The following is a 15,941-nucleotide window of genomic DNA, read 5'->3' as shown; positions in this document are numbered from 1 at the left end:
TCTACCCTTAACCGACAAACCTGTACGTCTTTGGAGTATAATAGACAATAGGTGCAGGAGGAGGCCATTCGGCCCTTCGAGCCAGCACCGCCATTCAATGTGATCATGGCTGATCATTCTCAATCAGGGGAAACCGGAGATCTCGGAGAAAACACACGCAGGTCACATGGAGAACGTACAAACTCCGTACAGACGGCGCCCGTGGTCAGGATCGAACCCGGGTCCCTGGCGCTGTGAGGCAGCAACTCTACCGCTGCGCCACCGTGCCACCCAAAGAGGTGACTTCGTACAAATGGATAAATTGGGACTTTTCCACCAGTGGGAGAGTTATGAACAAGTGACCATAAATGCCAGATAAGGGGACTGTTATTTAAAATGGAGATACAGAATTTCTTCTCTCAAAGGATAGTCAATCTTTGGAATTCTCCACCCCTGTAGCAGGTGGTGGGATATCCCAGACATTGCAGGCCGAAGGTCTGATGTTCCATAGAGTCCCATCTTGTAGGATCAGCACGGTGGCGCAGTGGTAGAGCTGCCGCCTCCCAGCGCCAGGGACCCGGGTTCGATCCTGACTACGGGTGCTGTCCGTACGGAGTTTGTACGTTCTCTACGTTACAAGGATAGGACAAGTTTGGAGGGATATGGACCAAATGCAGGCAAGCGGGACTAGTGTAGCTGGGGCACGTTGGCCGGTGTGGGCAAGTTGGGCCGAAGGGCCTGTTTCCACTCTGTGGCTCTATGACCGCGTGGGTTTTCTCTGGGAGTGCTCCAGTTTCCTCCCACACTCAAAAGACGTACAGGATTGTAGGTTAATTGGCTTCTGTATCATTTTAAATTGTCCCTAGTGAGTGCAGGATAGTGCTAGTGTGGTAGATCGTTGGTCGGCACGGACCCGGTGGGCCGAAGGGCCTGTTTCCACGCTAAATCCTAAAGTCTGAAGTCTGAAGTGTCAGTTATTGGGCAAACTCACGATCGCTTGGCTTAATATCAGTCACTTCCTGACAGGTCTGTGTTGTAAGGTTGGCAACATTGCCAATGGTTCTGTCTATGGTTGCCAACTGTCCCGTATTAGCCAGAGCATCCTATATATTGGGCTAAATTGGTTTGCCTCGTATGGGACCGCCCTTGTCCCGTATTGGGCCCGGTGGGGGGGTGCTGTGGGCCAGGGGGGGGGGTGCTGTGGGCCCGGGGAGGCGCTGTGGGACCGGGGGGGCGCTGTGGGCCCGGGGGGGGCGCTGTGGGCCCGGGGGGGCGCTGTGGGCCCGGGGGGGCGCTGTGGTCCCGGGGGGTGGGGGTTCTGTAGGCCCGGGAGGCCCTTTAGGCCGGGGGGCGCTGCAGGCCCAGACGCTGTGGGTCCAGACAACAGTATAGGATAACGGAGTGTGTTCGCCGAGCAGAGGTTGCGTAGCAACCCGCCTCCCGGCCCGGGCGGCCGCCGTTGGTGGTGCGGGAGCACGTGGCCGCTGGCTGGGTGAGGTCACGTGGGGCGCGAGGTGGTGACGTCACCTTGTCCCGTATTTGGGAGTGAGATAGTTGGCGACCCCAAGTGCCACTTGTCTGCTGGTCTCTGGATGGAGGGAAGGAATATATTGTGTGGGAAGGAACTGTAGATGGTGGTTTACACCGGAGGTGGACACAAAAACGCTGGAGTAACTCAGTGGGACAGGCGGCATCTCTGGAGAGAAGGAATGGGTGACGTTTTGGATCAGAGTCTGAAGAAGGATCTTGACCCAAAACGTCGCCCATTCCTTCTCTCCACAGATGCTGCCTGACCCGCTGAGTTACTCCAGCACTCTGTGTCTACCTTCGAGGGGAAACGCATTCGCAGGTTGTGTTCGTGTCCTCTACCTCCCCCAAGTGGCCAGTTCCAGAAGAGCAAAGAGTTTTACAAAAGTAGACACAAGGAACTGCAGATGTTGGAATCATGCGTAGATCACAAAGTGCTGGAGGACCTCAGCAGATCGGGCAGCAGGGCATGGAAGGGTGGGGACCCTTCTTCAGACTGATTGTAGTAGGGGGGGCGAGAAAGCTGGAGGCGAGACAAAGCCTGGCGAGTGATAGAGTTGCTGCCTCACAGCGCCAGAGACCCGGGTTCCATCCTGACTAAGGGCGCTGTCTGTACGGAGTTTGTACGTTCTCCCCGTGACCTGCGTGGGTTTTCTCCGGGCGCTCCGGTTTCCACCCACACTCGAAAAACGTACAGGTCTGTAGGTTAATTGGCTTGGTGTAAATGTAAATTGTCCCCTGTGTGTGTAGGATAGTGTTAGCGTGCGGGGATCGCTGGTCGGTGTGGACACGGTGGGCCGAAGGGCCTATTTCCGCGCTGTATCTCTAAACTGAACTAGATTAAAATGATAGGAAATAAATCTGCAGATGCTGGTTTAAATTGAACGTAGACACAAAATGCTGGAGTAACTCAGCGGGTCAGGCAGCATCTCTGGAGAGAAGGAATGGGGACGTTTCGGGTTAAAGCGTCACCCATTCCTTCTCTCCCAAGTTGCATAGAAACATAGAAACGCCATTCAATATGATCATGGCTGATCATCCAACTCAGTATCCCGTACCTGCCTTCTCTCCATACCCCCTGATCCCTTTAGCCACAAGGGCCACATCTAACTCCCTCTTAAATATAGCCAATGAACTGGCCTCAACTACCTTCTGTGGCAGAGAATTCCACAGATTCACCACTCTCTGTGTGAAAAAAAACTTTCTCATCTCGGTCCTAAAAGACCCTTATCCTTAAACTGTGACCCCTTGTTCTGGACTTCCCCAATGCTGCCTGACCTGTTGAGTTACTCCAGCATTTTGTGTCTACCTTAAACTAAAATCATTTTCCCCAGAGGTGCAAGGAATCAGCTGGGAAACTCCTTCGGAAGAGGGGCAGAGCAGCCCTCCGGACTCGCCCATCTACGAGGATCCCCCCAGCATTGATCAGCACAAGTTCGCCGTCGATGACTTCACCCTGCACAAGTTGTTGGGGAAAGGCAGCTTTGGAAAGGTAAGGAGATTACCCCAGCTCACCCTGAGCAGTCCCGGCCAAAGCCTCGACCTCACTGGAGATCCGCAGACTGCCTTTAATCGGACTTTACTGGACTTTGCCTTGGACTAGGGTTGTCGACGGTCCCGTATTATCCAGGACACCCCTATTTTGGGCTAAATTGGTTTGTCCAGTACGGGACCGCCCTTGTCCCATATTAGGCCCCGGGGGGCGCTGTAGGCCCGGACGCTGTAGGCCCGGACGCTGTAGGCCCGGACGCTGTAGGCCCGGACGCTGTAGGCCCGGACGCTGTAGGCCCGGGCGCTGTAGGCCCGGGCGCTGTAGGCCCGGGCGCTGTAGGCCCGGGCGCTGTAGGCCCGGGCTTTGGAGGCTCGGAGGCCCAGGTGTCGCCTAACGGAGGCTGCGTAGTAACCCGTCTCCCGGCCCGTGCGGCCGCCATTGGTGGAGCGGGAGCACATGGCCGCTGGCTGGGTGAGGTCACGTGGGGCGCGGGGCGGTGATGTCACCTTGTCCCTTATTTGGGAGTGAGGAAGTTGGCGACCCTATCTTGTACTAAACGTTATTCCCTTCATCCAGTGTCTGTTTAGTTTAGTTTAGTACAGTTTATCGTCAGGTGTACCGAGGTACAGTGAAAAGCTTTAGTTTAGTTTAGACATACAGCGAGTAAACAGGCCACTCGGCCCACCGATCCCACGCCGACCAGCGATTACCCCCCACCCCCCCGCCCACTAACACTATCCTACACACACGTCTTTGGGATGTGGAAGGAAACCGGAGCACCGTATGCGGTCTCAGGGAGAAAGTGCAAACTCCACACAGACAGACAGCACCCGTAGTCAGGATGGAACCCGGGTCTCTGGTGCTGTGAGGCAGCAATCCTACCGCTGGGCCTCCAGAGAAATGCTGCTGCAAGTAAGTGTTTAACTGTTCCATTGTCAGTACAATTGGCAATTAAACATTCTTTGCTCTTCTATTCAATACTATTCTTGGTCTTAACTTCAGGGGGGGGGGGAGAGAACAAAGCAACACCTGCCACGGGATTCTTTGTCGGCGCCCTTTATGTGGAGACTCTTTGCATACCTTGTGTGTGCAAACAAAGAATATCACCGTGACTTGCCACCTGTGACAATCAACAAAGAAAACAGGTGCAGGAGGAGGCCATTGGGCCCTTCGAGCCAGCACCATCATTCACTGTGATCATGGCTGATCATCCACAATCAGTAACCCGTGCCTGCCTTCTCCCCATATCCCTTGATTCCACTAGCCCCTAGAGCTCTATCTAACTCTCTTTTAAATCCATCCAGTGAATTGGCCTCCACTGCCCTCTGTGGCAAAGAATTCCACAAATTCACAACTCTCTGGGTGGAAAGGTTTTTCCTCACCTCAGTTTTAAATGGCCTCCCCTTTATTCTTAGACCGTGTGGCCCCTGGTTCTGGAGTCAAGTCTCATTCATTCATTAATTCACTCATTCATTCACTCACTCATTCATTCACTCACTCACTCACTCACTCAATCAATCAATCAATCAATCAATCAATCAATCAATCAATCAATCAATCAATCAAGTTTGTTTAACCCAAGCTGATGATGTTGCTCGTGTCTCCTGTGGTCGTGTGTCCAGGTCTTCCTAGCGGAGTTGAAGGGCAGGAATGAGTTCTTTGCCATCAAGGCTTTGAAGAAGGACGTGGTTCTGATGGACGATGACGTGGAATGCACCATGGTGGAGAAGCGAGTCCTCTCCCTGGCCTGGGAGCACCCATTTCTCACACATCTCTACTGCACATTCCAAACCAAGGTAGGAAGCCTTCAACAAACCACGTCCCATGAAAAATCACCCAACTGCATCTCATCTATTCCAAGTTCACGTGCTAGGAGCAGAATTAGGCCATTCGGCCCATCAAGTCTACTCCGCCATTCAATCATGGCTGATCTATCTCTCCCTCCCAACCCCATTCTCCTGCCTTCTCCCCATATCCCCTGCCACCCGTACTAATCCACACCCAGTACACACTAGGGGGCCCAAGAATCTATCTATTTCTGTCTTAAAAATATCCGCTGACTTGGCCACCACAGCCGTCTGTGGCAAAGAATTCCATAGATCCACCACCCTCTGGCTGAAGAAGTTCCTCCTCATCTCCTTCCTAAAGGAACGTCCTTGAATTCTGAGGCCGTGCCCTCTGGTCCTGGACTCTCCCACTAGTGGAAACTTCCTCTCCACACCCACTCTATCCAGGCCTTTCACTATTCGGCAAGTTTCAATGAGGTCCCCCCTCATCCTTCTAAACTCCAGCGAGTACAGGCCCAGTGCCGACAAACACTCCTCGTGTGTTAACCTGCACGTCTTTGGGATGTGGGAGGAAACCGGAGCACCCGGAGAAAACCCAGGCGGTCACAGGGAGAACGTGCAAACTCCGTACAGACAGCGCCCGCAGTCAGGATCGAACCCGGTTGTCTGGCGCTGTGAGGCAGCAGCTCTATCTCCTGTGTAATCAATAGATAGCAGCCAAACCTTGCTTGGATCTGTTCAGTTTAGATCAGATTAGTTTATTGTCACGTGTACCGGGGTACAGTGAAAAGCTTTTGTTGCGCGCTAACCAGTCAGCGGAGAGACATTACATGATTACAATCGAGCCGTCCACAGTATACAGATACAGGATAAGGGAATAACGTTTAGTGCAAGGTAAAGCCAGTAAAGATCGATCAAGGATAGTCCGAGGATCACCAATGAGGTAGATAGTAGTTCAGCACTGCTCTCTGGTTGTGGTAGGATGGTTCAGTTGCCTGATAACAGCCGGGAAGAAACTGTTCCTGAATCTGGAGGTGGGCGTTTTCACACTTCTGTACCTCTTGCCCGATGGGAGAGGGGAGAAGAGGGAGTGGCCGGGGTGAGACTGGTCCTTGATGATGCTGCTGGCCTTGCCGAGGCAGCGTGAGGTGTAGATGGAGTCGGTGGAAGGGGAGGTTGGTTTGTGTGATGGTCTGGGCTGCTGGCCTTGCCGAGGCAGCGTGAGGTGTAGATGGAGTCGGTGGAAGGGAGGTTGGTTGTATGATGGTCTGGGCTGCTGGCCTTGCCGAGGCAGCGTGAGGTGTAGATGGAGTCGGTGGAAGGGAGGTTGGTTGTATGATGGTCTGGGCTGCTGGCCTTGCCGAGGCAGCGTGAGGTGTAGATGGAGTCGGTGGAAGGGAGGTTGGTTGTATGATGGTCTGGGCTGCTGACCTTGCCGAGGCAGCGTGAGGTGTAGATGGAGTCGGTGGAAGGGAGGTTGGTTGTATGATGGTCTGGGCTGCTGGCCTTGCCGAGGCAGCGTGAGGTGTAGATGGAGTCGGTGGAAGGGAGGTTGGTTGTATGATGGTCTGAGCTGCTGGCCTTGCCGAGGCAGCGTGAGGTGTAGATGGAGTCGGTGGAAGGGAGGTTGGTTGTATGATGGTCTGGGCATGATGAATGTGGTGTTGTTTACAGCATGGACACTTAGTGCCTTGCGTTGTTTGTCATTTGAAAGTGTTGCTGTACGTAAAGTAAGTTTTATTTAATTTACAAAATGATTCCGCTCTGCCACAGAGACGAGGGGAAGTTTGGCCCATGGCTTTGACCTTTTGGTTTCCTCGTTAAATGCCAGCAAAGTCTGCCGTGGGTGTGAATTACTCACGAGCGTGGCTGATTTAGAGCGCCGACAGTCCCTCTGGGTTTAGAGCACACACGTGCGTGGAAACTGAGCAGAGGATGAGTCACTGACCACAGGACCCCCCGGTCTGATCGGCCCTTCCAACCAGCGGCATTACTCTCCCCTCACCTCATCACCCACTGCACCACCCAGCCATACAGCATGGAAACAGGCCCTTCGAGTATCGAGACCAAACGCCATGTACTCCACAGATGCTGCCTGAACTGCTCGATGACTCCTGCACTTTACAGAACAGTACTGCACCGGAACAGGCCCTTCGGCCCAACTTGCCCACACCGACCAACATGCCCCATCTATACTAGTCCCACCTGCCTGCGTTTGGCCCTGATCCCTCCAAACCTGTCCTATCCATGTACCTGTCTGAATGTTTCTTAAATGTTGCAATGCTAACTACCTCAACTACCTCCTCTGGCAGCTCGTTCCACACACCCACCACCCTCTGTGTGGAAAAAGTTACTCCTCAGATTCCTATTAAATCTTTTCCCCTTCACCTTAAACCCATGTCCTCTGGTCCTCGATTCACCTACTCTGGGCAAGAGACTCTGTACATCTACCCGATCTATTCCTCTCATGGTTTTGTACACCTCTATAAGATCGCCCCTCATCCTCCTGCGCTCCAAGGAATAGAGACCCAGCCTGCTCAACCTCTCCCTGTAGCTCACACCCTCTAATCCTGGCAACATCCTCGTAAATCTTTTCTGAACCTTTTCCAGCTTGACGACATCTTTTCTATAACATGGTGCCCAGAATTGAACACAATACTCTAAATGCGGTCTCACCAACGTCTTATACAACTGCAACGTGACCTCCCAACTTCTATACTCAATACTCTGACTGATGAAGGCCAATCAGCCAATAGCCTTTTTGACCACCCTATCTACCTGCAATTCCACCTTCAAGGAACCATGCACCTGTACTCCTAGATCCCTCTGCTCTATAACATTCCCCAGAGCCCTACCATTCACTGTGAAGGTCCTGCTCTTGTTAGTCTTCCCAAAGTGCAACACCTCACATTTCTCTGTATTAAATTCCATCAACCATTCCTCAGCCCACCTGGCCAATCGATCAAGATCCAGCTGCAATCTTTCACAACCATCTTCACAATCTGCTAAACCACCCACGACAGTGTCATCTGCAAACTTGCTAATCTGGCCATATATGTTCTCATCCAAATCATGGAACGAGATGACAAACAGTAACGGGCCCAGCACCGAATACTGACCAGTCTAAAGAAGGGTCTCGACCCGAAACGTCACCCATTCCTTCTCTCCTGAGATGCCCCCTGACCCGCTGAGATACTCCAGCATTTTGTGTCTATCTGAAGGTACTGATGCTCTGATTCCTACTTTGCCCAGGAGAACCTGTTCTTTGTGATGGAGTACCTGAACGGAGGTGACCTGATGTTTCACATCCAAAGCTGCCAGAAGTTTGAAGTACCAAGAGCCACGTGAGTTGCATCGTCATCCCGGTCTCTTATCGTCATCCTGGACTCTTGCCCAGAGTCGGGGAATCGAGGACCAGAGGACATGGGTTCAAGGTGAAGGGGAAAAAAATTAATAGGAATCTGAGGGGTAACCTATCCACACAGAGGGTGGTGGGTGTATGGAACGAGCTGCCAGAGGAGGTAGTTGAGGCAGGGACAATCACAAGGTTTAAGTGTAAGAAAATAACTAAATAACTGCAGATGCTGGTACAAATTGAAGGTACTTATTCACAAAATGCTGGAGTAACTCAGCGGGTCAGGGAGCATCTCAGGAGAGAAGGAATGGGCGACGTTTCGCGTCGAGACCCTTCTTCAGACTGATGGGTCAAAATGTGGTCGTAGAGCAGGAGGGCAGGAGAAATCACAGAGGGGGGGGCAACGAGAGAGCATGTTGCTAAACTCTCGTCGAAGAGAGGAGGAGAACTTCTTCAAAGTGGACATACTTTGAGGAGAAATCGCAGTGGAGCAGCAGGTAGTGTAAGAAAATAACTGCAGATGCTGCTACAAATCGAAGGTATTTATTCACAAAATGCTGGAGTAACTCAGCGGGTCAGGCAGCATCTCAGGAGAGAAGGAATGGGTGACGTTTCGGGTCGAGACCCTTCTTCAGACTGAAGAAGGTTTAAGAAACAGTTGGACAGGTACATGGATAGGACAGGTTTGGAGGGATATGGACCAAGCGCAGGCTGGTGGGACTAGTGTAGCTGGGACATTGTTGGCTGGTGTGGGCAAGTTGGGCCTGTTTCCACACTGTATCACTCTGTGACTCTGATTATGCTGCTGGCCTTGCCAGTTAAACTGGTTTAGTTTAGAGATGTTTAGAGATGCTGTGTGGAAACAGGCCCTTTGGCCCACTGAATGCATGCCGACCAGCGATTATCAGTCAAGCTATTGGCTTCTGGAAATTGTCCCTAAAGTGTTGCTGGTCAGTCTGAAGAAGGGTCAGTCTGAAGAAGACTAGTGTTCGCTGGTCGGCACGGACTCAGTAGGCCAAAAGCCTCATTCTGAGCTGCATCTCGAAAGTCTAAAGTAAAATCACCCGCTCACACCAGTTCCATGTTATCCCACTTTCTCATCCACTCCTTATACACTCGGGGCAATTTACAGAGGGACAATTAACCTACACATTCGTACGTACACGTCTTTGGGATGTGGAAGGAAACCCACGCAGGTCACGGGGAGAACGTACAAACTGGGTACAGACAGCGCCCGTAGTCAGGATGGAACCCGGGTCCCTGGAGCTTTCAGCTGCCCCTCTGTTCCGCCCTCTGCTTTTCATAAGTTCGAGGAGTAGAATTTTAAACCATTCGGCCCATCAGGTCTACTCTGCCATTCAATCATGGCTGATCTAAATTCAAATTCAAATAGCTTTTATTGCCATTCAAAATTAGATTTGAATGAAATTGTCGTTACCATGCAGTCATAAACAATAAAGGGCACAAGACACACAATTACATAAGTTTAACACAGACAACCATCACAGTGATTCCTCCAGGCACACCCTCACTGTGATGGAGGGCAAAGAAAAGTCTTATCTCCTCCTCTGTTCTTCTCCGCAGTCAGGCAGTCAAACTGCTGCTTCGAGGCGATCGAGGCTCCCGACTTTTGAAACCCCTGCCGGGCGATGGAAGGTCCCAGGCCTGGCCTTCCTCCTTCTCTCCCTCTCAACCCCATTCTCCTGCCTTCTCCCCATAACCCCTGACACCCGCACTAATCAAGAATCTGTCAATCTCCGCCTTAAGAATATCCACTGACTTGTGGCCTCCACAGCCCGTCTGTGGCAAATAATCCCACAGATTCACCACCCTCTGACTAAAGGTTTAATTGTTATTACATTCACCAAGATAAATCTCTTTGCAGGTTCTACGCAGCTGAAATCATCTGTGGTCTCCAGTTTCTCCACTCCAGGGGCATCATTTACAGGTAACTGGAGCCCTAGAACACGCGTGTTGTTGTATCATGCTTGGATTTTATTTGTGGATTCAACCACGTAAATACAATGCCCAATGTACCCATTGAACCATTGGGTTCAGAGAAGGAGAATCAGGAAAAAGATAACAGAGGTTTAAGTTGAGGGGGGGGGAAAGACAACAGTAATCAGAGGGGCAACATTTTCACAGGTGCTAGAGGGCGGTGGGTGTGTGGAACGAGCTGCCTGAGGAGATAGTTGAGGCAGGGACTATCGCAATGTTTACAAACTATTTAGACAGGTACATGGATAGGGCAGGTTTAGAGGGAGAAATGGGCCAAACGCAGGCAGGTGGGAACTGGTGTAGATGGGACATGTTGGTCGGTGTGGGCAAGTTGGGCTGAAGGGCCTGTTTCCACACTGTATGACTCTGTATAAATGATCAGATATTCTCAGTAAACTGGAGCATGATGGGGCTAAAATAAACCGTAGGAAGGGCAACCATAGTATTGCGATGTCCGTAGAGGTTTGGTGGTGAGGTAAGTGCGCACAGGATGCGTCAAGAGCCGGGAAGAAGCTGTTCCTGAACCAGGAGGTCATGGTTTTCAGGCTCCCCCCCTTATGAGGTAGAATCTGGAGGTGTCCCTGAATCTGGAGGTGTGCGTTTTCACACTTCTGTACCTCTTGCCCGATGGGAGAGGGGAGAAGAGGGAGTGGCCGGGGGTGAGACTGGTCCTTGATGATGCTGCTGGCCTTGCCGAGGCAGCGTGAGGTGTAGATTTTTTAGATTTAGAGATGCAGCGCAGAAACAGGCCCTTCGGCCCACCGGGTCCACGCCGCCCAGCGATCCCCGCACACAATAACACTATCCTACACCCACTAGGGACAATTTTTACATTTGCCCAGCCAATGAACCTACAAACCTGCACGTCTTTGGAGTGTGGGAGGAAACCGAAGATCTTGGAGAAAACCCATGCAGGTCACGGGGAGAACGTACAAACTCCGTACAGACGGCGCCCGTAGTCGGGATCGAACCCGGGTCTCCGGCGCTGCATTCGCTGTAAGGCAGCAACTCTACCGCTGCGCCACCGTGCCGCTCTGCGTTGTTGGAGTTGATGGAAGGGGAGGTTGGTTTGTGCGACGGTCTGGGCTGCTGGCCTTGCCGAGGCAGCATGAGGTGTAGATGGAGTCGATGGAAGGGGGAGGTTGGTTTGTGTGATGGTCTGGGGTGCTGGCCTTGCCGAGGCAGCGTGATGTGTAGATGGAGTCGATGGAATGGGGAGGTTGGTTTGCGTGACGGTCTGGGCTGAGTCCACGATTCGCTGCGATGTACAGACGGTGGTAGATGTCTGTGGTTTTTGTTTTCACAAACCCTCCGAATGTACTTCCAGGGACCTGAAGCTGGACAATGTCCTCCTGGACGGAGATGGTCACATTAAGATTGCCGACTTTGGCATGTGCAAGGAGAACATTCTCAACGATGCAAGGACCAGCACGTTCTGTGGGACCCCCGACTACATCGCTCCTGAGGTCAGTGTACCCACGGGCGCCGCGTTACTGCGCCCAAACACCGCAGCCACACGATAGCGCTGTGAACGGGTGTGATATAGTGTAGAGATACAGCGTGCAAACAGGCCCTTTCAGCCCACCGGGTCCGGGCCGACCAGCGATCCCCGCACATTAACACTAACCTACACCCACTGGAGACAACTTTTTTCTTCTTTATTTAACTGTTTTTGTTTGTTTATGTGTTTATTTGTTTGTTTATGTGTTTATTTATACACCAAGCCAATTAACCTACAAACCTGCACGTCTTTGGAGTGTGGGAGGAAACCGAAGATCTCGGAGAAAACCCACGCAGGTCACGGGGAGAATGTACAAACTCCATACAGACGGCGCCCGTAGTCAGGATCGAACCTGGGTCTCCGGCGTTAAGAGGCAGCAACTCTACCATAGACTCTATATAGAGTCACAAAGTCATACAGCACATACACTGTGCTGCCCATGACAAGATGGATGGGGCAGCGGTAGAGTTGCTGCCTCACAGCGCCAGAGAACCGGGTTCGATTCCAACTACAGGTGCTGTCTGTATGGAGTTTGTACGTTCTCCCCGTGACCACGTATGTTTTCTCCGAGATCTTCAGTTTCTTCCCCCACTCCAAAGACGTGCAATATGCACGTTAATTGGCTTGGTGTATGTGTAAATTGTCCCTGTGGTGTGTGTAGGATAGTGTTAATGTGCAGGGATCGCTGGTTGGCGTGGACTCGGTGGGCCACAGGGCCTGTTTGCAGGCTGTATCACTAAACTGTACTAATCTCACGGAGTCAGGGCCTGGCTCGGTCCAAGATCGTACGAAATCGCAGTGAATTGTGGACGCAGCCCAGACCATCACACAAACCGACCTCCCCTCCACTGACTCCATTTACACCTCACGCTGCCTCGGCAAGGCCAGCAGCATCATCAAGGACCAGTCTCACCCTGGTCACTCCCTCTTCTCCCCTCTCCCATCGGGCAAGAGGTACAGAAGTGTGAAAACGCACACCTCCAGATTCAGGGACAGTTTCTTCCCGGCTGTTATCAGGCAACTGAACCATCCTACCACAACCAGAGAGCAGTGCTGAACTACTATATACCTCATTGGTGACCCTCGGACTATCCTTGATCAGACTTTACTGGCTTTACCTTGCACTAAACGTTATTCCCTTTATCCTGTATCTGCACACTGTGGACGGCTCGATTGTAATCATGTATTGTCTTTCCGCTGACTGGTTAGCACGCAACAAAAGCTTTTCACTGTACCTCGATACACATGAAAGGAAGGGTCTCGACACGAAATGTCACCCACCTAACCCGCTGAGTTACTCCAGCACTCTGTGAAACGTCACCTATCCATGTTCTCCACAGACGCTGCCTGACCCGCTGAGTTACACCAGCACTTTGCAACTATCTTCAGTTTAAACCAGCATCTGCAGTTCCTTATCAGTCTGAAGAAGGGTCTCGACCCGAAACGTCACCCATTCCGTATCTCCAGAGATGCTGCCTGACCCGCTGAGTTACTCCAGCATTTTATGTCCATTTTGGGGGTTCAAGCTGCATCAGCAGTTCCTTCCCACACGTTGACTGAGGTGAGCTGGTGTGGGGTGTCAGGTCTGACTGTGTCCACTTCTTCCACTGCACAGATCCTGCTTGGGCAGAAGTACAGCGTGTCAGTGGACTGGTGGTCTTTTGGGGTCCTCCTCTACGAGATGTTGATCGGACAGTCTCCATTCCGTGGTGGGGACGAGGATGAGCTCTTCCAATCCATACGCACCGACGACCCCATCTACCCACGCTGGCTGGGCAAAGAGGGCAAAGACATCCTGGTCAAAGTGAGCACAATCTCCAACATCTCCTCTCACCAATGCCACAGGAGCAGAATTAGGCCATTCGGCCCATCAAGAATGCAGGGTGACTTGGACTGGTTGAGTGAGTGGGCAGGTGCGCGGCAGATGAAGTATAATGTAGATAAATGTGAGGTTATCCACTTTGGCGGCAAAAACAAGGAGGCAGATTATTATCTCAATGATGTCAGATTAGGTAAAGGGGAAGTGCAACGACTCCTTGTACACCAGTCACTGAAAGTAAACATGCAGGTACAGCAGGCAGTGAAGAAAGCCAATGGCATGTTGGCCATCATAACGAGAGGATTTGAGTATAGGAGTAACGAAGTCCTTCTGCAGTTGCATAGACCGCACCTGGAGTATTGATGAGACCGCACCTGGGGTATTGTGTGCAGGTTTGGTCTCCTAATTTGAGGAAGGACATCCTTGCTATTGAGTCAGTGCAGCATCCAGTGATTTGGCTTCCACTGCCCTCTGTGGCAGAGAATTCCACAGATTCACAACTCTCTGGGTGAAAATGTTACTTCTCACCTCAGTTTTAAATGGCCTCCCCTTTATTCTAAGACTGTGTGTGGCCCCTGGTTCTGGACTCGCCCAACATTGTTCCTGCATCTATGTTTCAGTAAGTTCTGTGAGGAACAGGCTTGACTGAACGATACCCGTGTTGAAAGGCAACGTCCTTGTGATCGGTGACCTGTTTGTCTCTTTCAGCTCTTTGTCAGGGAGCCCGAGAGAAGGCTGGGGATAAAAGGGAACATTCGTCAACATGCCTTCTTCCGGGATATGAACTGGCAAGCACTGGAAAACCGGGAAGTTGACGCTCCATTCAAGCCCACCGTGGTAAGAACGTGTAATGAGAAGGAACTGCAGCTGCCGGTTTACACCAAAGACAGACAGAGTGCTGGAGTAACTCAGCGGGCCAGGCAGCATCTGTGGAGAACATGGATAGGTGACGTTTCACAGAGTGCTGGAGTAACTCAGCGGGTCAGGCAGCATCTGTGGAGAACACGTTAAAACTGTTCTCAGAAAGGGTGCATTGTTTAGTTTAGTTTAGAGATACATCGCAGAAACCATAGGCCCACCGGGTCCGCACCAACCAGCGATCCCCACACACTAGCACTATCCAACACACTAGGGACAATTTACAATCTTTACAGAAGCAAATTAACCTACAAACCTGTACGTGTTTGGAATGTGGGAGGAGACTGGAGCACCCGGAGAAAACCCACGCAGGTCACGGGGAGAACGTACAAACTCCATACAGACAGCACCCGTGGTCAGGATGGAACCTGGGTCTCTGTCGCTGTGAGGCAGCAACTCTGCCGCCTGTGACTCTCTCCCTCCCTGTGACTCTGTGTCCCTATCTCTCCCACCCTGTCTCTCCCACTCTGTGTCCCTATCTCTCCCTCCCTGTCTCTCCCACTCTGTGTCCCTATCTCTCCCACTCTGTGTCCCTGTGTCTCCCACTCTGTGTCCCTGTCTCTCCCACCCTGTGTCCCTGTGTCTCCCACTCTGTGTCCCTGTCTCTCCCACCCTGTGACTCTGTGATTCTACAACTCGATAATGGATGACCCGATCAATCTCTAACTTGTTTTCTCGGCAGAAGTCGGCAAGTGACTGCAGCAACTTTGACAAGGAGTTCCTGAACGAGAAGCCGAGGCTGTCGTGTGCGGACAGAGCCCTGATCAACAGCATGGACCAGAACATGTTCAACGACTTCTCCTTCACCAACCCCAAGATGGACCGGACACTTTGACGAGGGGGGGCGGGAGAGCAGAGTCCTGGAACATCTTCCCCGTGTGTGGCACAGAGGAATTGGACCGTCTGTGCTTTGCCCACGATGGCTGCAAGCTCCTTGGACCAGTCTGTCGCTGTGCTCCGTGTTAATGGCGTGGCATGAAAGTGTGGGTCCCCAGTGTTAAATATGCCCCCCAGCGTAGCCTGGCACGCGCTTTGGCAAGCCGTGGTGTGAGACCGCGATCTGTCAACACACCCCATTTGTTTCGTTGGACAACACACAAGATGCGTTTCGTCCGGGCCTACACGCGTGGTGTTTGTAAATTTCCAGGCCTTGTCGCTGCAGAACAGGGGCCAACATTGCATGTAGAAATGTTTACATTTTCAATCCTTGTGTTTAAAAGCTTTGATTTCCGTGGAGGGGGGGTGGGGAGAGGGGGTGGGGTGGGGGGAATCCGCTGTTTCCCGGGAAGGTGTCTTCCGTTCATCTCAAGAGAGAGTTAAGGGCCTCTCCTACGTAGGCGATTTTAAGGCGACTGCCGGCGACTAGGCTGGCGACGAAGGTATTTATTCACAAAGTGCTGGAGTAACTCAGCGGGTCAGGCAGCATCTCGGGAGAGAAGGAATGGGCGACGTTTCGGGCCGAGACCCTTCTTCAGACTGATGTCAGGGGGGCGGGACAAAGGAAGGATATAGGTGGAGAGTCTGAAATGGGTCTCGACCCGAAACGTCACCCATTCCTTCTCTCC

At 52.0% G+C, this 15,941-nt stretch overlaps 1 protein-coding gene across 1 annotated transcript in view; it reads left to right on the top strand.

The window, feature by feature from the left end:
- Positions 1–15,602, top strand: part of prkcq (protein kinase C, theta) — a 38,411-nt gene extending 22,809 nt beyond the window's left edge. The window contains exons 11-18 of the mRNA XM_078420103.1: positions 2,841–2,998; positions 4,621–4,794; positions 8,038–8,129; positions 10,026–10,088; positions 11,466–11,604; positions 13,255–13,443; positions 14,167–14,295; positions 15,059–15,602. Of these exons, the coding sequence (XP_078276229.1) occupies positions 2,841–2,998; positions 4,621–4,794; positions 8,038–8,129; positions 10,026–10,088; positions 11,466–11,604; positions 13,255–13,443; positions 14,167–14,295; positions 15,059–15,211 (1,097 nt within the window). The 3' untranslated portion in view covers positions 15,212–15,602. The remainder of the gene's footprint in view (positions 1–2,840; positions 2,999–4,620; positions 4,795–8,037; positions 8,130–10,025; positions 10,089–11,465; positions 11,605–13,254; positions 13,444–14,166; positions 14,296–15,058) is intronic.
- Positions 15,603–15,941: the final 339 nt, after the last annotated feature.

This window comes from Rhinoraja longicauda, chromosome 23 (assembly GCF_053455715.1).
Source record: "Rhinoraja longicauda isolate Sanriku21f chromosome 23, sRhiLon1.1, whole genome shotgun sequence".
Lineage (NCBI taxonomy): Eukaryota > Metazoa > Chordata > Chondrichthyes > Rajiformes > Arhynchobatidae > Rhinoraja > Rhinoraja longicauda.
The sequence above is the reverse complement of the archived record's forward strand: the minus strand, read 5'-3'. Positions and strand labels throughout refer to the sequence as shown.